General features: G+C 45.8%; 1 protein-coding gene across 27 annotated transcripts in view; it reads right to left on the bottom strand.

The window, feature by feature from the left end:
* The window catches only part of EIF4G3 (eukaryotic translation initiation factor 4 gamma 3), a 144,439-nt gene that overhangs the window by 62,228 nt on the left and 60,350 nt on the right, over window positions 1-21,861 (bottom strand). For 15 of the 27 annotated variants that reach the window (XR_014591614.1, XM_083877068.1, XM_083877058.1 and 12 more), the window contains 3 exons: window positions 13,039-13,134; window positions 11,528-11,641; window positions 8,262-8,294 (listed from right to left, as the gene is read on the bottom strand). Coding sequence is in view for 26 of the 27 variants with exons in the window: in XM_083877064.1 (XP_083733190.1) it covers window positions 8,262-8,294; window positions 11,528-11,641; window positions 13,039-13,134 (243 nt within the window). In the remaining variant the exon portion in view is untranslated. The remainder of the gene's footprint in view (window positions 1-8,261; window positions 8,295-11,527; window positions 11,642-13,038; window positions 13,135-21,861) is intronic. The other 12 variants (XM_083877082.1, XM_083877074.1, XM_083877059.1 and 9 more) reach the window with 3 other exon arrangements.

Genomic DNA, 21,861 nt, shown 5'->3' with positions numbered 1-21,861 from the left:
CATTTATGACTTTCTATTTTACAAGGCAGAAATAGGCAAGAAACTTTACAAACTAGTAATTACTAGTTTGCATCTCCTAAATTTTACAGCTGAACCTTCAGAGCAAACTTTGGAAAAATGAGTTTGTCTAATTTTCTTTTTATAAGGTGGGTTGGCTGCTAAAAAACTGCACCTTTATAAATAGCACAGGGAAATAAAAGACCAAGGCAACTGTTCCATTTTATCTCCAGAAGAGCTAAAAATCCAGAATTTCACAAAGACCAGAGGCACCTCATGTCTGTCCTTCACATGCAGGTGACTAGTCCTCCCCTGTTTTCCAAAGGGTGGCAACTTGTCCAGGGTGGCCCCAAAGCCTAGAACACTGGGACAGGGTGATGTCCCAGCGGATAGGCCAGGACCAGGCAATCAAGCAAATATTGGTGCTGGCTCCATCCTCGCCCTCCTGCGCTGGGACTTGCCCTGGCAGCCCTGGGATGGGCACTGGGGCTGAAGGCCCTGGCTCTGGATCTCGGTAGCCTGGCAGGTCAGGAGGTGAGAGATGCACCGGACACTGGGGCATTCACTGACAGAGGAGTGACCAGGTGAGAGACACTGATGCCATGCAGAACCAGGAGTTAGAGTTACCTGTATTGGTCTGAATCCTCCCTTCAATAACGAAGCAAGAAAGCAGCAAGAAACAGAAAGAAAGCCAATGGAACAGCTTACAGATCAACAGGAAGGAATAGGATACCACATGCACCCTAAAAGCACACAATTCCAGTCAGCTTCTGCCCTGCTCTGACTCATCCCTTCCAGAAACAGCCAGGAAAATACTGGTACCACAGACTGCTGCCAGAATCCCACAGGGTCACAAGTCTCCTAGAAAAGTTTTCTATGGAAGTATAAAAGTTTAAAACAAACAAACAAGCCAATCAAACCATTATTTACTGCACAAAATGTGACATTACAGAAAGAATTCATGTTTACTCTGTTCCTAAAACATCAAATATTTCTCCTTCTGGTCTCTTCCAGTGGTACAGAGAGAGCAGGTAAAGCAGAAACCCTGGCTCCAATAATGGATTTCTCTCTTTTCTGTACCAAGACTGGGAGGGGAAGAAATGCCACATATTGAACTGTTAAGTAAAAAGTAATTACAATAATTAGACTACCACACATCACACTGAATCCTGCTGACTGCTGTGCAGTGATGTGTTACAGGGAGTAACTGTGCCAGGAGGAGTGAGAAAAGAAGAGGGGAATGAAAGGATGAGCTGGGATTATCTGCCCCAAGTTTGGGAAGGGTGGGGGGAGGATGGAAGGAAGCTGTGATGTCCCTATCCTCAACATGGCAGTGAGCTTAAAATGGCCATTCTGGTGCTGCTGAAGACTTCATGACACCTGAGCTGTTCCCCAGAGCAAACAACTTCTCCAGGAAAGCTGTATGACTCTCTTTCAGATAACCAGACATTGTTAAGGTGAGCACAACGATTTTATGTCCACCACTGTCAACCTGGATGAAGAGCTATCCCCAGCACGCTGGAAGTGTAACCTAAACCAAGAGAAGACAATTATTTGGGGAGAAAATTTGGAAGTGAAGATGGAGAAAGCAAACAAGAACGACAGTCTGCCATGGTCCTGCTCTGATAAAACCATGTGGCTGTGAGACATGGAGGAGATGCAGGAGTGTGGCATGAATCAAGCACAAGTGCTGAATTTATGGTGAGAATCACCAGAGTCTGTGATGTTTGATATCCAAAACCAACAAAAAGTGTAAAAGTCTTCTTTCACTACAATTCACTGAGTAATAATTTTAAAGCCGTCAGCATGTTGCAGCACGTGTCTCACAAAGGGAGGGTTGGAAAAATATAGTAACCCCCACACGGGTGTGTGTTCGTGCAGAGTGAGAAGGGCTGGAGGCAGAAGTGAGACCTCTCTCCATCAACAGCACCTCCATCCAGAGCAGGGCAGGAAAACCCCCAGTGCCAGAGATAGGGAGCCTCCATGGAATCTGCTCCTCAGGCTCCTGCTGCACCTACGGAACATGCACACAACCGAGACCATCAAGGGAACACTACCAGCACTGAGGAATCCTTGGGCATGGACAGTTGCTCATTCCCATTGCTTCCAGCTGATCCCTAGAGGCTCCTGAGGTGAGCCCTGCTGGGAGGACAGGCCAGGGAAGCTCCATTTTGTGGGACACAGCCCGGAGCCCTTCACTGCTGCAGCACAAGGAAAGACAGCACTCTGTACTCTGGAATGGGGGTGGCATTGACATGCTCTTCCATGAGCTCTGAACACCCCCCAGAGCTGCTCAGCTGCTCCATAGCAGCGGGGTGGGGGTCTCTGATAAGGAGACTGGATGTCAAAAAACTTCTCAGAGTCCCCCTGTGTGCCCACACCATCCCAGATAGGGCTCAGCTTCAGGGATGGGGAGAAAAGGAGGAGAATTCCACCCCTAGCAGGAAGACCGAGCAGCAAGATCTGCAGATCCGTTATTCCAAGCAACAGGACCATGAGAAGTTTCTGGAAGGGGCAACTTGAGACCCCTCTGACAAAGTTTGAATGACTTGCAGCTACTCCAGTTCCTGTAAGTAAAGCCAGGATTCTGGAGGAAATCTGGTACGGGAGCACTGTGCATCTGACCTGAGCATGGCTTTGACTGTTCTAAACCTGCAGCCCCTGACAAACTGTTTTATGCTCCATCCTCACCTCTGGCCCTCAGGAGCTTAATCAGCAGGATTCACAGGAATGTTTAGGAATATTTCGCTATTTGATTTGCCAAAATAGGTGGGCACTCATCTAGGTATTTTCCTGGGTTTTGCTACTTATTTGCTATTAATTTGCTAAAAAATCAGCCTTGCAAGGTCTGCAAGAAATGCCTGCACAGGCAACATCTTCAAGTAACACTGATCATATCCTATGGAAGAATAGCAGGAAGGGAAAATCTGATTGATTTGGTCTCTATTTCTTCTAGTAAGTGCAGGATTTGGAGTGGAGCACATGCAGGACCAGAGCAAGCGTACCCTGGGCCACAGGAAAGCTTCTGAGAGAAACTCTGCATTACACCAGCCCTTCCTTGACACCTTCCTTCAAAAATTAAGCCCTGCTAAGTCTAATGATGGTCAATTTTCAGTTGTTCAGCAACCAGTGAGGACCTCGGCCATGGTCTTTGAGTCATGTCTCATCCCTTATCTGTCCAAGTCTGTTAGGGAGGGATTTCTTGGATCACCTTGGAGTCTATGCTCCTGGGCAATATGGTCTTCATCCAGGGCTACTCCCTCTCACTCCCAGAGGAGCACAAGCAAAGCCCTCTGACACTGCTTTGATCAGCTGCCTGAAGCTCAGCTCCTCTGTCTGCTTGTTCCTTCAGCCCTCATCATACCAGCAGCTCTTCCCTGATCAAGGAATTTCTTCTGGAAAATCAAAAAGCAGAATTGCACACAGGCTACACACAAGGTTTCTCCCAGTGCTTCCCAAAACTCCTTAACTGCAAATAACTCCAGAGCTTTAGCTGAAGGTTGCATTGCAGAGATGGTTTCAGCTGATGAACTCCCACTTCATGGAATTAAACCTTCTCCTTGGCGCTAAGTGCCAGGCTGGCTGTCACCTGCTTCCTTCCATGCCAGCCCTCCATGCTGACCGTGTTTTCCAGCTTTGCACTCCCTGAATTTGCTGCAGACACACACCTGCTGTTTGAGCCAGAAGAATTAACACTAATTTTACAGAAATCCACTCCAAACCTTCTGCCTACCCCTTATGCACTTCCCTGCCATTTTCCCTTTAGTCACTGTGCACATACCCCAACCCCCCCAAATCCTTTTATTTACCATCATCTTCTTCATTTTCTTCCCCAGTCACTCCGTGCCCAGAGGAAAAAAAAATCAATGATCAATGTGTCATCTAGGAAATGCAGAGATCAAGGAGAGCCTCAGACCCCTCTGATCACCCACCACTGCTTTTCATGGATTTGCCACTTGCTCTGCATTTCCAGGCCATGGCTCCCAGTGCTAGGAGTGCCCCCTGGGACCCCAAAGATGCACCAAAATAGAAATTTGGGATAAGAACCTGAAAACAAACCTATGCTAAGCTCATTCTGGTAAACATGGGCATTCATCTATTTTTTTCCTAGGATCATGGCTAGATGTTGTGATGGGTCCATGGAGCCCTCTGGGAGGTTGTAGAGAATGGAAACAAAAGGAAAGTTCAACAAGTTGTCGCCCAAGCTCTGCACTCCAGTCAAGCTTCTTGTGCCCCTGTTACTAATCTTTAAGTCTTTCTGGTGCCACCAGGAAGGCTGGTGAGATAACCTGAACCTGGCCTGGGGGAGGGAGGAGGAGGTGCCTGCACAGGCAAGTGCAGTAGGAACTGAGGAGCTGCAGCCCTGAGATGTGAAGATCAGAGAATTGTACAATTGCTTAGGTTGGAAAAACCCTCTAAGATCGAGTCCACCCCTACACTGGGTGCCAATTAAAAATGTATTGTTTTGGTTTAGGGTAATTTAAGACGAAACTTTTGAATGGAGCTTTTCTGGAGAGCAAACTTAAATGGTTTTTCTTTTTAGCTGGTCTGGGAAAAAACTATTTATTTCACAAACAAAATGCTTACAAGCATAAAGAATGAATAATATGAAACAACAAAACTTCTCACTGCTTTGAAGAGAGATGGCAAAACCGAGAGAAGTTTTTGCTGTGAGTTACCTCAGCTTTTTTTTTTTTCCCCAAGTACCACATCCACACCTTGTTCAAACACTTCCAATGATGCTGACTCCACCTTTTCCAGTGTCTGACCACCCTCTCCGTGAAGAAATTTTCCCAACATCCAACCTAAACCTCTCTTGGTCCAACTTGAGGCCATTTCCTCTTGTCCTGTCCCTTGCTCCCTGGTGCCAGGAGCAGGAGCTGCAGCACAAATCCCCAGGTTCCGTTTCCCCAGCACCTCAGTGCTGCTCTTTTGGCTGGCTCAAGGCAAGGTTCGTTTACTTCCCCTCAGATTCTCCCAGTTTTATTATTTACGAAATGATAAAATGAAGGGGAAAAGCCCTTTTCGGTATTTAGATGTGGCAGCTCCTTCACACACTCGTTGCAGAGAGGGAAGTGACTGCAGCAGCCATTTTCCATCCCCTTCTGACTTGAAATACCCCCAAAAAGCTACAAAATGGTCAGTTGGGTCAGTTCAGGGAGTGAATTCCCAACCTCTCTAAGTCCCAAAGCTTTTTCACAACAGCACCCAGCCAAGCCCATTCTCTGTTGTACCAGTTACACCCAGAGGAACTCAAGTAACCCCGAGCTGAAACTGGAACCAACTCCACCAGCAGCCTCAAGTGAGAGGCTGAGCCACAAGCAGCAGACTTGTCTCAAACACAGTTCAAGTAAAAAGGAAATTTCAGTTTATGGCTCTAATTTATGTTTTTAATTACACCAGCCTCTTCTGAGCACCCATTTCTAAAATAAACCCCACACTCCCCAAGTCACTTCGTAAGTGAAGTATTTTAGGCAGATTCAAATGTAACAAAAATTTGTATTTTGGGGCTCAGGTTAGAACAAAACTGCTGTTCTGAACTGTGCTTTGTGAGGATCAGAAGCAACAAAGTGATGCCAGAGCTTCGCTTAGAAAAAAAAAACAGGGAAACTCCATGCACGAAGTGGGAAATGGAGCAGCAATTCCAGGCAGGGAATAGCTATGTGTGCTACAGCATTTGAGGAAAAACACAAGCTGACAGTGTATTTAAAAATACTGCCCAAAATACCTTGTAGGGGCTGTTTTCTGTCTCCTATAAAGCGAGGTTTTCCTGCAGATTCTCAGTGTGTCACCTCAGAATCAGGCATTACTGATGCACATTTAACTTCCAATCAGAACTGCTGCAATTATTTCATTTCCCTGCATTCACTATTGTTAATACTCTAAATCTCTGCTATTTTCTCTCACAGTGTGGTCACACTTTCTCCAGCATTAACTGGCTCCATCAACTTCCACTGTAACTGTCCAACTCCAGGGCAGGCAATTCCAACCAGGAAAAAAACCTGCTTATAAAGCTGCCATTCAACTTCAGGTGCTTAAATCATGCTCATTTGAGTACCTTAAAGATCTAATAATTACAGGCAGTAACATTAAAGAACAATCCATTATTTGCCTGAAGGAGACCCAGAACCAATACAAGGTATATGTTAATAAAGGCTGGGATGGACACAGGGAATTGCAAACCCCACAGTGCTGCTGCTTTCTTCAAAGGGAACGTGGAGTTGTTCCAGTGAACATTAGCCCTGCTGAGGCCAATTTATTTATTTAGCCTTTTCTAGCTTATGAATCTCAGTCTCAAAGCTCTCAGCTTGTGTAACACAGTTTACCCAAGTTTAAAAACTCCCATGTGAGGATAATTATTTATGTTGGTCTCAAGCATCCTTTGAGTGCTGGGTTTAGGATGAACTTGCTCCCACAGCCATGACCCTCCTGCACGTGGCAGGGGCCAAAATCCCTCTCTCCAACCCCCAATCCACACCATGGATGTTTTGGATTAAAGGAAACAGCTCATCTACAGCCCAGGCTGCTCTGTGCCTGTCCTGATCCAGCACATGACTGGGATGTAACTGGGAATAAAGCCTGGAATATTATTCTAATGGTGACAGCTTCTCACAGATAATTATAAGCAGATTCAAATGTAACAGAGACAAAAATCTAACTGTGATAAAATCGGGAAAACACTTGAAATTTTTAAGTGTAGTAAGGGCAGGGCCATAACTGGGTCTGAAGGAAAGTTCTGAATCCGATTCTGACAGACTGGTGGCAAAGTCCCATCAGTAAAGCCCCCAGTCATAGGAATATTTCCTCCAAGGCTGTGTTGCCTCAAGGCTCGTGGGCCAAAACCTGCTCAGAGAGCACTCAGTAAATTTTAGAACATTAAATGCTCCCAGTGAATATATCCCTTAGAAATGACCCATGAAGTAATTAAGGAGCTGCAGAGCAGTAATGCACCCTCTGTACTGTGCAGTATAAACACTGACCTGAAGTCGAGGTCAAGAACAAAAGTATCTAAACAAGATCCTGATCCCATTGTTGCCCAGGCTGCCCAGTCCTCCTGCAAACATTCCTCTACCTCTGTCCACGCCATCCTATCCACACACAGAAATCACTGCCCTGTCCCATGTGACCTTTGCCTATGACAACTGCAAATGTCCCACTCTACTCTTTACACTCCTTTTTTTCCCTGCTCTGGAAGGCTCCAGCTCACCTGCTGGTCCCTGAGCTGGAAGGAACAAGGATGATGGGGATTTTGGAGTGTCTGTGCCCACCTAACACTTACCTGCTCTCCTGAGACAGAACTCTCCCCACACTACTCATCCCAGTGTTCAACTGCTCAGTAACATGAGTGAAGTTAGAACAAAATAATTCCCTGGACCAAACCTTCCATGCCTCAAGCCCCTGTCCTGACACCACAGGATAAATAGGATTTTTTTTCCTATTAACTTGTAGAAACAACCTGATTCTTCCAAGCAAAGAGAGATCTGGGAGAGCTTTCCTGCCTTTTCTTGCCTCTCCTCCTCTTTCCCACCAGCAGTGCCTCATCTGTTCCCTCAAAACCCATACAAAACATCAAAATTGGTTCCCAAGGATAAGTGCTTTGGCAAAGAGGAGTGTAGGAGCTGAAGAAAAGACTATTCCAGACACCCTGACTAGGACAGACAGGTCCGTGTATCTGTCCTGACACTGGAGAAGTCCCAATTTTTCCACCTCTGAGTTCCATGAGCCAGAGCTATTCTCCTTCTTAATAATAATTCTTTGCCCTTACAAAGTCCAAGTTGTGCAACAGGAATACTAAACGTTTCCTACAGCTTTGGCTTTTGTGAGCTAAATGAAAATGACATTAAGCAATGCAATGGTGACAGATAACCAGGTGTATGACACAACAAATTCAGGAACTGGGAAGTCGTTTGCTTTGCTCCGATTTGGAAAAGCAGGAATTTTTCGGGTGAAATCTTCAGGAAACTGAATCCACTAACTTGTTTGGGAAATATTCAGAACAAGTTTCTAGCAATGTGAGAAGGCAAGGGAATCCCACAAATCCTTGGCTGTGATTCCTAGAGGTTCTCCTCCCCAGGGAGTGTGGGTGGTTAATGGGAGCAGTGACTCTGGGGTGAAGTCGATGTCACTCAGCAGTGCAGGCGGCTGTTAGCAGGGTTATGCACGTGCCAGGGCTGCTTTCCTCCACTCGAGTTAGTGGGTGAGTCACCTCCACCCCCACCCCCTAGCCAATTAGCAGGGTGATAATGAAGGGGCAGATACTGTACCTGGTGATGGGCAGGTCGAGGCCCCGCTGCAAACTGAGGAAAGGCGGGAGAAACAAACACAAAAGGAAAGGCACAAAGAGTCAGAAACACCACAACAAACCAAAATGTCACACTCTATGCAAAATAAACCCACAGAAAAAAAAATAACAACGACACAGTCAAAAGCTTTACTGCAAGACAGCGACACACAAGGACTGAGGTGTCACGATGGACATCGCTACGGGCACTGCACTGGGAGGTACGATAAACAACCAAAGCTGCCTTGGATCCTAAAGGCATTCAGGAATGCAGGCATTCCTTATCCTGCCTGGGATGAAAACATAAAATAAAATAAAAAACAAAAACAAAAAAAAAAAAAAACAACCAAAAAAACCACAAAAAAAACAACTTAAAACAAGCAGCAGTGGAGATTCTGAAACTGTTCAAGGTGGAAGTCAGTGGTTAAAGCAGCTGGGCCGGAGCCATTCTGGGGATTTGGTGGGAGTAGAGGATGGAGATTCACGGCTGGGAAGAGCCAGGGAGGCTCAGGGGTGGTAGGACATCCCTGTGAGGCAAAGAGCAGCCACTCCTTGCACGTACACTTGCTGCTACTGCATTTCCATCTTTATTCCTCCACTAGGATCGCAGCAAGCCCCTCTTTAACAAGTGGGATTTGTCACCCTCTCTGAAAGCGAAGGACCAGATTATCCCGAGGACCTGAAGTCATCAGCAGAGAAGCCAGGATGAAGAACAGGAGGTCCTGGTTCCCAGCCCTGAGCTCAGGCTACCGAATCATTTCCCACTCACTTGGGCCACATGCAGAGGAAAATAATCCCAACGTAACATGTCCAGTTGACATTAAAACCATTTCCCAATAAGGAACTGATTGTTAAAATAGAAATAAAAATGAATGCAAGAAATGGAAAATATAAATAAAGATGACAAGGCACCCACTTCCAGAGCTGAGTTAGGTATTGAAGCCCTTCATTCTCAGTGTAACGAGCAGAGCGTCACAATGAGAGCAGAGAATTCCACTGATAAGAGCTGCAGTAATTAACCGCACTGACCACAACTACATCTGTAGTGGATTTTGCCCACCATGTGTCTCTGCTGTGACAGCTCAGCACAGCCACCTCTGCTCATTCAGGTCCTCACCATGGTTTACTTTCTGCCTCAGAACAGTGATCAAAACTGGCTACCAATTAGTGACTTTTTTAAGAAGTTTTTTTCCATAAGGAAAAGTGGGCCCAGGTTCACTTTCAGCCCTTCCAGCTCCTCTAATGCCATCAAACATGAACAAGAGTTTATAAAGAATGACCTGCACTGGTTCACCAAATAGTTTTCTCTGGAAACTGGAAAATTTTCCCTAAGCCTTACAAGAATAAAAAAGCAAAGCATGGTCATTTTGTGAAACTAAAAAGTTATGATTTCTATTTTAATTAAACAGAAGGACTCAGAGCCTCTTGGCATCCTCCCAAGGCTCGAGTGGGAGGAGAGCAGTGTCTCTGTGGATGAGGAGAATCAGGTACCTGGATGAGTCTCTGGAGATAACAGCACTTCAAGTCCTTATTTTCCCAAAGAACTTCCCCTAAATCAGCTCAAATATCTTGTGTTTGGGAAAAGGGACTAAAAGTACTCTGGAAGGGCTCTCCATGGGGCTGCATGTTCTGTGTCAGACACCAATGAAAGAGAACAGCCAAAAAGAGAATGTTGGGATTCAGAAACCTTGTACTGCTTCACTTCAGGGCCAAGGCGCCTCTCTCATCCCTGCTGCACAGAAAAGATTTGTTCTCACTGCACCTAAACAAGAGTTGGAAGCTTATATCTGAAGGCGAAGTTCATTCCATGGTGGAGAGTAATGCGTGTTACAAGAAATAAAATAAAATCTCCAAGTTAGTAAAAAATGTCCTCATCTGTTTTGCACTGGTCACTACTGGCTCTTGATTTTTAATTTTTTAAAAATAATTCTGTTTGACAGGAATTATTCCTGTTAATAGCTGTAAGCAACAGAACAAACTGTAGTCACTGCTGGCTTAAAATAGACACTTTGGGTTGTTTTTTCTCTGTTTGATGAAGACAGTAAATAGGAAAACCTAATGAAACCTGGCTCCAATCTTCCTGCCCCATCGCCCCTGCTCCCTACAGTCCTGCACACTGCTCCATGGACAAAGCAACGCTCCCTCCCTGCGGATGTTGGGCTGGCACACCTCACCCCTCCTGGATTGCTCCAACACATTATTTTTTTGGGAGAAGTCCTAAAATTGGACAGTTTGTGTTGTGCTCCGGGCTGGCATGGCCAAGGGCTAATGGGGAATTTTCAGCAGTGCTGAAGGACCCAGATTTTATTTTCCTTCCCCAGCTGGAGCTTTGCAATTCCCACTATGGGAGTGATGCTAACAGGGAGTAAACATGAAGCTGACTGGATTGCAAAGGCTGCCTCCCAGGCAGCTGTCTGGGGAGCAACAGAAAAGTCTGAGCTCTGCACTTCCAATGGCCCTTGGATGCAGAACAGGATGGAGGAAGCTCCGGCTCAAGGGAGGAGTTGAATTAGTCCTGCCTGCCCATGTCAGTCAGAGCACAACAGAAACCCAGGGATGACAAAGCCACCCTGCCACCCTCCTCGTCCCCTCCTCACCCTCCCCTCACCACCAAATGGGACGGTTAAAAAAAATAAACTAGAAAAAAAAGATAATTAAATTACAAATAAATAAATAAATCAAGCAAAGAACCAAATGCAGGAGTAGCTCAGGCCTGGGCGAGTCTTGCATTTGCTTTGGGATGGGAGGTGGAATGAGATGTGATGGGTGGGAGCAGCTTTTAGTCATGGGGTGAGATGGGCACTAGCAGACCACATGGCAAAACCTGCACACAGGAGAGCTCAGAACAATACAAACAAGCCTGACAGGTGCAGATAAATTCTTCCTTGGGATCTCCTCAGTTACGGGCCCAAAACCCTACAAAATTTGACATTTACTGGTCAAATTTCCTGCAGATTCTTTCTCTGCTGAATGACAAAGCCCAAGGGGCCCTGGTCTCTGTCCTACTCCAGGTCAGACCCCCCCAGCTGTAATTCAGCTTTGGGCCCTTGTGGCACCACCTCACCTGGCAGAGGCTGCTATGGCAGCTCGTGTTTTCAGCAAAGAAGCAAAATCAGTGCATTTCTGTAGCCAACAAAAAAGGATGTGGTAAAAAAAAAATATATATAATAAAGAAAGGAAGAAGAAATAAAAACAGTGCCATGGGCACAATTGCCTGCAAGAAGGAGTACAGTTTGTTATATTGCTTACAATGCAGTATTTTATCCAGCCTCTTCCAGCCAGGGACCTGTAAACCGGACTCTGTTCCAAAACCTTCCTCCTCTTCCAGTTTTCTGTGCAATGTATTGGCACTGTTCTGCTGGGCTGTCAAAAAAACTGGTTTAGAGATGCAGCTCTTCAGTCAAGTTTTTGCTCCAGTTCTAACCATACCAGTTTAGCAGTGCTTTGCAACAATTAAAGAGAAAGATGATTATACTTACTGAGGAAAGAGTGTTACCAGCAGTGTCCTGAATTACTGATGAGAATGGGGCACTAAGGACAAATTCCCAGCTGCCACATCAAAGAGCTTTAAAGTCAGCATTAGCTGGCTCATTCATCAGCAGAGGTTAAAGGGGTCTCAGAACAAACCCTGGCATGTCCTGCAGGGGAAACCTCTAGAGGCTGGGCAAGTGTCCCAGTGACGTTGCAGGTTTGAGGATTCTTGCCCTAGGTATATCTGGATTTATATCTGTTTTGTGGGCAAACTCCTCTGTCTCAGAGGCTTTCAGTTTGCTCCAGGAGCATTCACATTACACTAAAAAGAGAAGAGTCCTGGGAAGGCATCAGGGGGTTATGGGCAACCTGAAGGTGTCCTGACAGAGAGGGGCAGGAGGTGCAGGATTGCTGCTCCCTCAGCTGACGGAGCCTTAAGATGTGGTGATGGGAAGCCACCACGCCTCCAGAAGCTGGGCAAAGCATCTGATGTCCTAGGAGGGTCTACTAACATCATATGGAGCTGTGCTACAAGCAGACAATCCCCAGACTCCTGGTTTGGGGAACTGAAGTCCTACAACAGCAGGGTGGTATCACAATAAACACCCACTCCCAAAAAACAGACTGTGAAAGATGATCAAACCCGAAGCTGGATGAAAAAGGGGCTCAGTATAAAGAGATATGAGTACACAGAAACTCTAGGTTACACATGAGCACCTCCAGGGTTAGAACTGATCAGTGGCACTGATTTGGGAGCAAAGCCCAGAGGCCACTGGAGACCGAGTGCTGCTGTAGAGAACTGCTTGTGTTTGATCCTTGGTCTATCCCTGTGTAAAACACATCCTTAAAGAAAAAAAAATTAAAAAAACCAAAAACAAACAAACAAACAAAAAAAATTTTAAAAAAAACCAAACCAAACCAAAAAAAAAAAACCAACCCAAAAAAACCCCCCAAAAAAAACCACCCATAGAAGAAAAGAGAAAGATTCTGGCAATGAATCTGAACTCTATAATGAAGTGAACCTGAAATCAACTAGGCTAAAAATAAATAGTGTTATTTGAAGGTAGATGAAAATCTCTCCATCGCTTCTTTGGGAACTTTAGAAGGAAAATTATCCTACCAGGATAGTGTCTGAAAAACTCAATCAAGGTTTGCCATTTGGGATATGCTTCCAGGTCAGTAATATGGGCTTTCCATAGAACCAGTCATGTACTATAGACACATACAGACAGAGAAACACACAAATGAAGAGGAAAGAACAGGAAATGAGGCCAGCTTGGGCTCCTTACCGGGGAGCGGGTCTGAGGCTGTGTGTTCATTGTTTGAGGGGCTTGAGGGTACACCAACGTGGTTGGAGCTGCATTCTGTCCTGAGGGATAAGGAGCCTGCCAGGGAACAAGAAAAGCAAAGTGAGTGGATCCAATGATTCATCCCAAAAAACAGGAGCAGAACACGTTATCAGCTAGAGTGACTGACATGGAGATAAAGATGAAAAGATTGCAATGGAGAAACCACCTCTGTTGAGGATCAATTCATCAATGCTGCCTCTCATGACAGCAGCTTGTAACTCCACTAGTAGCTCCACTGGTAAGTAACAGCTGCATTACTCATTATTAGTCAGAGTTTACTACTATTTTATAAGTCAGAGTTTGCTACTATGCATCACCTGAGACCCACGAGACACTGACCCCAACACAGTATCACCAAAACACTAAGTGTCCAAAGGCCTGGCCACCTGTTTCCAAAAGCCTCCTCTGAACCAGCTTCCAAGGAAAGCCAGAACTGCAGACAATGCCAATAAATCCTCCAAAATCAGAAAAACAGCAATAAACAACTTTGAGTGTGTTTAACAGAAGCCGCTGCTGCATTAAAGCGTTTCCAACGCAATGGAACAGCCCAAAATCATCCCAGATGGAAGGTAGGCAACGGCTACAGGCTCTGCACATTTTTCCTACTTCCAGCCCTTTCCATGGGCTATAACTATTTATCCCACCAGATGCTCCCCCCAGGTGTTATTGCCCAAAGTAACAATAAACTGGAGCTCTGGAGCTCTGCCGATGATGCATTTTAACAAGACTTTTAGAAATAACTTTTCAGAGTGCCTTATTCCTTATTCTTTTGGTACAAAAACATTATAATTTACATTATTGTTTTTTGAAATAGCTTATTATTTTAATGGCACAAAAATCAGCCACCAGCCTGAAACAGCCTTTGCTCTCAAGAACCATAGAATCACAGAATTGGTAATGTTGGAAAAGCTCTCTAAGATCTTCAGGTCCAACTGTTCCCCATCGCTGGCAAGGCCACCACTAAACCATGTCCCCAAGTGTCACAGCTACACAACTTTTAAACCCGCTGGGGATGGGGACTCCACCAATGCCCTGGGCAGTCTGTGCCAGGACTGGACAGCCCTCTCCATGAAGGAATTTTTCCCAATATCCAACCCAACTCTGAGGTCGTTCCTTGTACTCCTATCCCTTGTTCCCTGGAAGGAGAGCCTGAACCCTCCAGTTGTCTCCTCCTGTCAAGGAATTGTGCAGACCCAGAAGGACCCCACTGAGCCTCCTTTTCCCCACGGTGAGCCCCTTTCCCATCTCCCTCAGCTGCTCCTGGTGCTTCAGCCCCTTCCCCACTCTGTTCCCATCTCTGGACATGCTCCTCAGTGTCCTTCTTGTCCTGAGAAACCCAGAACTGCCCCCAGGGCTGGAGATACCCCAGAAGTGTCAGCACAGAGGTACAGTTTGCATTGCCTTTTTTTTTTTCTGCTTTCCATCCACTGGACTAACCACCTTTAAAGTGCAACCCAAGGTAAATGAATATATACTTTGGAAACAATTCAACCAGGAATACCCTGGTCTCAGGGAAAAAAAAATAAGAGAGAAGGGAAAAATACAACAAATACAACAAACACCCCTCCCCAAAACATGGTAGAGGGGATGAGGGGAATAAGCACAACCCAAAAATAGCCCCATCCCAAAACCCAACTGCTGCAACACCTTCTATTCCTACTCTGGGACCACACTGGAACTGCTTTTTAAAGAGTAAAACTTAGACATGACTCCACAGATACACGAGGACACTGCTCCTGCCACACAACTTAACTAGGCAGGACCTTCTGTTAGCTTCTGCCTCATTTTCACAGCTTTTTGGGTCAAAATGATGATAAAATCTGTGTCTCCAAATACATCACTAGATCTTTACTATGATCCAGGACACCAAACACACTGGGCAGGGTATTTAGCTGGACAATGTTGTTCTGGAGGAGTTTATACTGATACACCAGCACAACCTCTGGTTCAAGAGAAATTAAATGCTTTGTTAGCTCCTGATGGCAGCAGCATCCTCTGAAGGGTGGGCAGGGCAGGTTTGCCCTGTCCCTCCTCTCCAGGAGCGCACTCATTGATCCAATCCACTCCAGCCAACCCCTTTCTCCCTTCTCATCACTGCCAAAACCTAATTAATATAAACAACTAAATGGAAAGAAGCCTTCTAATTTTATTTTTTTTTTTGAGATGTCAGAAGCAGCATCAACTCTTTTCCCCTTTTACTTAATGAGTGATTCTGTTGGAGAGCTGGTGGTGTCAGTGTCATTCCAGAGTGAATAACCCAAAGCTAAGGAGAAGTGGGGAAACTTTTTTTCATCCACAACCTGGAGAAGCTGTCCTGCCTTTGTAATATCCTGCTGCTGACTTTCTGCAGCTGGGATTGCTGCCCACTGTGAGATTAAGGCTTCTTCCACAGGTCTAGATGCTGCTGTTCATATCATGGAATCATGGAAGGGTTTGGGTGGAATGGACTGTAATCATTCTCATGCAGTGCCGCCCCTGCCATGGCAGGGACATTTCTTCCACTGTCCCAGGTTGCTCCGAGCCCCTTCCAGCCTGGCCTTGGACACTTCCAGGGATCCAGGGGCAGCCACAGCTTCTCTGGACACCCTGTTCCAGGGCCTCCCCACTTTCACAGGGAGGATTTCCTCCTAATATCCCAACCTAGACCTCCTCTCTTTTAGTTTAAAGCCATTCTTCAGCATTGTATCTCTCCCACCAGTCAGCAGTGAGCATAGAAGGTAGGTGACTGTGAAATATTATAAATAAATAATACCAATAAATGCACCAGCTGATCACTGGCTCCTTGTGCCTCCAGCTCCACATCTCAGGAGATGAAACCTCATCCCAAACCGCTGCTCCCACAGCACCTCATCAAAAGGAGAAGAAAATATCTACTATTCCTCCCCATCTTCAGGTTCATGAAAACATTTCCTTCAGGCTTAAACTGCATGTGACAGAGTAGAGCTCTGATATGACTCCCAAAGGGTAAGTCAGATATCTGATGCTGCCCCAAAGACAGTACCCACCTCCAAAACAGCCCCCATTTTCTTTTAATCACCCAAGCCAAAGGAAATATGAGAGAAAGGGAGCACAGCTATCACTAAGCCCAAAAATCCTCTGAGTTTTAGCAGCAAAACTATAAAACAGGTATTTGGAAACACAGTGCCAAGGGCACTTCACTGGTGACACATCATTTGTGACACTGACACAATCCAGGGTTAAACTTGCTTTAATATTTAAAGACTGAGCACAGCACTAAGTTATAAATAAAGAAGAAAGCATATAAAGGCTTAACTGGAGGCCACAGAGGGGTTTCTTCTATTAAGGTGTCATCAACCAAGGCAGTTTTGGACAGATGACCCCTGTGGATGCGAGGTCACAAGTAAGGAACAAGTGCAATACAAATCCCACTGAAGACCACAAACGTCAGCTAAATAAACATGTTTTACAACTATTGCACAATAAAAAATGCTTCTGCTCCACAGGTTTCCAACTAGAGGGACTCTGCCTTAACTGGTATTTGTGTTAAAACCATCATAGGGGGAAGAAAAGGGACGGAAAGGTGGTTTATAAATTGCTGCAGGTATTAACTTCACATCAGCTGTGGGAGCTTAAATAAAATATCAAAGATCCAACAGAATAAATCACAGCACTCTGCTGCTTTTCATACACATCAGCTGATTAAAGCATAGCATCTATTCATCTGTCATAGGCCTTTTTCCTGTGCCAAGCAGCTAAATGGGTACAGAAAGTGACGTGGTCACGTGCAGCCACACAGGGCTGGAGTGAGGGAATGAAGAGATCAGCAAGGAAATGCTCCAAAAATCCCCTCAATAAACTCCCACGGAGGGCAAAGCAGGGAAGCAAATACTGCTCTGCAGACAGCATCTAAAGGCTGGACTGAATCCCTGAAGTTCAAATAACTGCTGGAAGAGGACAGAGTGCTGTTGAGCTGCTCCACTTTGAGACAGAGCAATTTGCTTCCCTTAAAGCTCCCACGGTCCTGATTTTATACTTCAGCTGTGGCTGTTCAGGGGAGGAAGGTGATAATAGCTGAGTGTTCATGTATTCCCACAACTTGCTGGGGAAATCCTTTCTCTGGGCTGTTTCCACCTCGAGCTGCTGTCTGTACTAAGCAAGGAAAAATAATCACTATCAACAAAACTGAAAAAAGTTATTCTTAGCTCAGGCCCCGAGCTGGTTAATAAATACTGAGCCTGCATTGTAATATGACTCCCTTGAGACTGCCTGTCCTGGGAATAAACAGGCAAAGAACACACATCAAGCTCAAAAGAGCTGAGTCACCCAGCTCTCCCTCTGGAAACGTTTTTGGGAACAAAACCCTTCCAGCCCCAGGCAGAAAGGTGTCACTTGCTGAGCTCTGTGACTGAGAAGGGTTAAACCCTGTGGCTGATTCCCAAACCCTCTCCCTACTCAGGGAAGAAGTTGTTGGATCTATATTTGCTGAAGTTACAGAGGAGGAGGAGAATTGGACTCGAAGCTCCAGCACATGACTGTGACTCAGGAGCTTTGCTGCCGCTCCCAGGGCTCACTGTGACCTTGGGGAGGGAACCTTTGTATTCCCAGTCATCTCTCAATCCCAAACCTTTGCATTCCCAGTCATTTCCCAGCCCCACTAGCACAGCCACAGCTCCGGCTCCTCCTAGACAACAGCACAGAGCATAAATCTCTTGGGAGGAATGTGACAAAGTAAGCAAAACACTTTAGAACAACACGGGGTGTGCTGGGGCTATGGCAGCCTGGCTGTCCCACAGCAGCCCCAAAGGGGTTTTTTTGCGTGGTAACAAACCAGCGTGGTGTTACAAGAGAATAAAAATTACAGTCTCTTGCCCAGGTGGTTTTACATCTGGTTATATCTCATGTATCACTGCACTACTGATGGAGAGCACCCAGCTAAAAACTCACCCAAGTGCACCACAAACATTTTAAAAAAATCTTGTTATTATTTAATGTCAAGACATAAAATATCAAAAATGTACACTGTATGGAAACAGGATAAAACTGTTATGAGATCCACCTCTTTCCCCAAACAACACAACATCCCCAGCCCACACCTGTTTCTCCTGTAGTACAGCGATTTCTACATAAAACCCGCACTTGTTCCCAAGCCACTCCCTGACTGGTTAAATGCTAAATATTGATTCAAAGCCTCCAGCTGGGCACTCAGGCACAGTCAGTGTTCTTTACAGTGTATGTTATAAGGGTTCTGCCCCTAGATTTATAAATTCTTACTCACACAAGCGCCTACGACTAAAGGCAGCTGCCCCTGGAACAAGGTACAGGAGTGGGAGGTCATTGCACTGGAGTCTCCTATTTATCCCTGTTTTTAACAACCAGACTTAAGTTTTCCTTCCAGCTGCTGAATGATTTTGAAAATCTTGAGGAAAACCACAAAGGGAGCACGGGACTGGCTGTGCTGATGCACGAGCCCTTGAGGTTGCTTTTGCAGAGGTTGCTTTTGCAGAGTTTTCTCCTGGGTCACTGGCCTGGACAGCAGGAATTTGGCCTCAGATGCAAGTGAAGAAATCCCCCACAGCAGCACAACCCATCACTTTGCTCACAAGTGTAGAGTGATGGTGACAGCAAGAACGTGGCTATTAACTGTGAATCATCATTTCTTTGTGGACTTGGGCTGGCTCTGCCCTCCCACAGCCCCAAATCCAATCACTATGACAACTCAATCACTACACCCAAGCAACTACAACCCTCCAATGAGGGAAATCTCTGGGCATTCAGCTCTGGGATAAGAGGATTATAATTTAAACCCTGTATCTTCATTTCTCTTTCTAATGAACTCCTCAGAGGCAGTGCAGGCTTGAACAGCAGCTCCTTGCGCACACCCAGCATCTCGATTTCCCCCAGGCTTTGGTTTCTGCGTGCCCTGGATTTTTAGAAAGGTGCATCAGCACAAACTCAGTGCTGGGGGAAGAGGCCTTCCTGGCCTCCCTACAGGCAGCTGCTCCATTCCTGTGAAAATGCACAAAACTTCTGAAGATTGAAGGTTACAGCGAGATTTTACTTTTTACCTGATGTGAAAAGCTGTGTTATTGAAGGCAGAGAGAACAGCCTCAGCTGGAGCATCCCAGAAGTGCCCAGAATCTCCTCCCACAAACATCTGTCCAATGAAAGGCTCTGCTTCCATCCAGGTGCTGCCTTACTAACAACAGCAGCATCCAGGGAAAAGCACAAGGATGTTCCTGCTCTCCCTGTCTACCTTACCACGTTCCCAGGGGTTGCCACAGAGATCACTGAACACAGGACAGAGCAGCTTTTGACGTAAAATCCGTATTGAGGGGCAAAATGAACCACTTTGTAACTATGTTACTGAGTTCTGGAGATGCCCTCCAGAACAAGAGGCACCTCCACCCTCAGGCATCTCCTGCATCTCACCACAAACAGGGGATCGCTCACTTCTGCACCTCTTCTGGACACATCTGAATATCACCATTATTTTGGCAACCACATAATTTAAGTCTACCTGACTTTTTTTCCTCCCTGGAGTGCTCTGCACTCAGCAGAACAGGCTTGGAAGTTGCTGGCAGGAAAAAGTCAGAGTATCTGTAACATATAGATCCAGCTCATCTGCAAGTATTACAGATGATGGTGGAGAAACCTTGAATTATTAAATTTATTCATTTCAGCCTTTTTTATACAGCACCCCCTCAAATAATGCATAAAGCACGCTCTCTCACTATTCCTGTGAATTATTCCAGCTTTAAAAATAGCACAACAAATGATTAAACCACTAAACAAGGACAATTCCCCTCTAAATGCTCGCAGTTTGCCTTTCATTATTACAGTGATGTTTCAATGATCATCACACACATTCTCAGATCCCTCTGCTTGAATGCAAGTCCCCATGCACAGCTTCGTGTTCAAATATGCAAGTTTTAGGTAACCGTCACACCAGGGATGCCACATTTTTTAAGCAGCTCATTTGCAAATTATCCGGAATCACGGAAATCAGCTCACCCTCACCAGGGCAATGCTGCAAAACAAAAATATGCAGCAGTTCCACTCTGCTGCCTCTCTAAGCCAGGGCTGCTCCCCTGCAGGGTGCATCAGCACCTGAGAAAAACTGTTTTCCTGCATATATTGCATAGATTCCAGATATATAATACCTGGAATATTCAAAGTCTCATTAAAGTCCGTGACAAAAGGACTAGAGCTCTTCTCTGACACCAAACAAATTGTGCAGATGAAAAGCTTCCACAATAAAACCAGAATTAACACAATTCCAGTGCAGACACTCTGCTCTTGACTTAGGGGTTGGGATGGCACCAGGGTGGGACATGGGTCCAAATCTCTGCACATCGAATTCACTGGGAAGTTTTGAGGTTTGGATTTGGATGGAGGCACACAATAAACAGGAACTGTGACTGTTCAGTGAGTTTATTTAGCTATTTCCTCAAAATGACAAGACTTGGCTCCAGGTGTTTTGCCTGATTTAAAGAGTTTAACAAATTGCAGACAAGTAGAAGCTGCAGAGAAGAAGTAGCTGGCATCCTCATTGCCCTTCTCTTGACAAGTACCCTGGTTTATTCCCTCTTTTTCCATAAACCCAGTCTTCAGGGAAATCCTGGTAAATATTAAGAATTGTTGGTAAATATTAAGATTTTAGTGGAAGGACACCCCATGTCAGGGGGTGGTACAAGATGAGCTTTAAGGTCCCTCTCAACTGAAACCAGTCTGGGATTCTGTGATTAAGCTCAGCCTTTAAAAAGATACAAATAACCTGATTCAGGAGGAATTACACCTCTTTTTTTCCTTTTTCCTTTGTAGCAGTTTTTCTCAGGATACATCACCTGTGTCGTTACCTGCACTGACAAATTTGTAACTATTTTTTATGGCTTTAAATGTTTTCACCACATCTGAGCGGGCAAAGCAGCAAGGCAGCAAGGGAAATTGAGTCCCAAGTAAATTCCACAGAGCTACAGGCACTTTTCCTACTTCAACACATATGATGAGATTGTCCCCAAGGGAAGATGGTGAAGGAACATGGTCTGCTGTTCCCTGGACAAGGACTGTTTGTGCCAGGGACCATAGACATAAAATGCACATTCTTGACCTGCTGGAGTGAGTCCTGAGGAGCCCATGGAGATGCTCCAGGGCTGGAGCCCCTCTGCTTTGGAGCCAGGCTTGGGGAACTAGATGTGTTCACCTGGAGAAGAGAAGGCTCCAGGGAGAACTTCGAGCCCCTTCCAGTGTCTTAAGGGGCTCCAGGAGAGCTGGAGAGGGACTGGGACAAGGGATGGAGGGACAAGACACAGGGAATGGCTTCCCACTGCCACAGGGCAGGGTCAGATGGGACATGGGGAAGGAATTACTCTCTGGGAGGGTGGGGAGGTCGTGGCACAGGGTGCCCAGAGAAGCTGTGGCTGCTCCAAAGGCCAGGCTGGACATGGCTTGGTGCAGCCTGGGGTAGTGGAAGGTGTGGGACTGGATGAGCTTTAAGGTCCCTCCAGCCCAAACTGTTCTGGGTTTCAGTGATTTTCTCCTCAGCTCTACTGACTGTCCGTGTCCCTCCCTACAGTGCAAAGGCAAACAGAACACTCAGCCTGAGGGAAGAAAGAATCATATTCCTCCCTCCCAGGTGAGGCTCCAGCCCACGAGCCCATGCTGAACTTCAGACACAGCAGAGGACCTGGAGTGAAAGACTAAACCAGTGTGATTTTGAGTCATGGGTGTGGACAGGTGTCTTGCTGGTGGCTGCTCTCTCCCAAAGTAATTTTTAAATCCATCAGCATGGAACCTGCTGCTAAC

The sequence above is a fragment of the Zosterops lateralis genome (assembly GCF_965231275.1).
Source record: "Zosterops lateralis genome assembly, chromosome: 22".
In the NCBI taxonomy this organism is placed as follows: domain Eukaryota; kingdom Metazoa; phylum Chordata; class Aves; order Passeriformes; family Zosteropidae; genus Zosterops; species Zosterops lateralis.
This window is presented reverse-complemented; position numbering and strand designations above follow the sequence as displayed.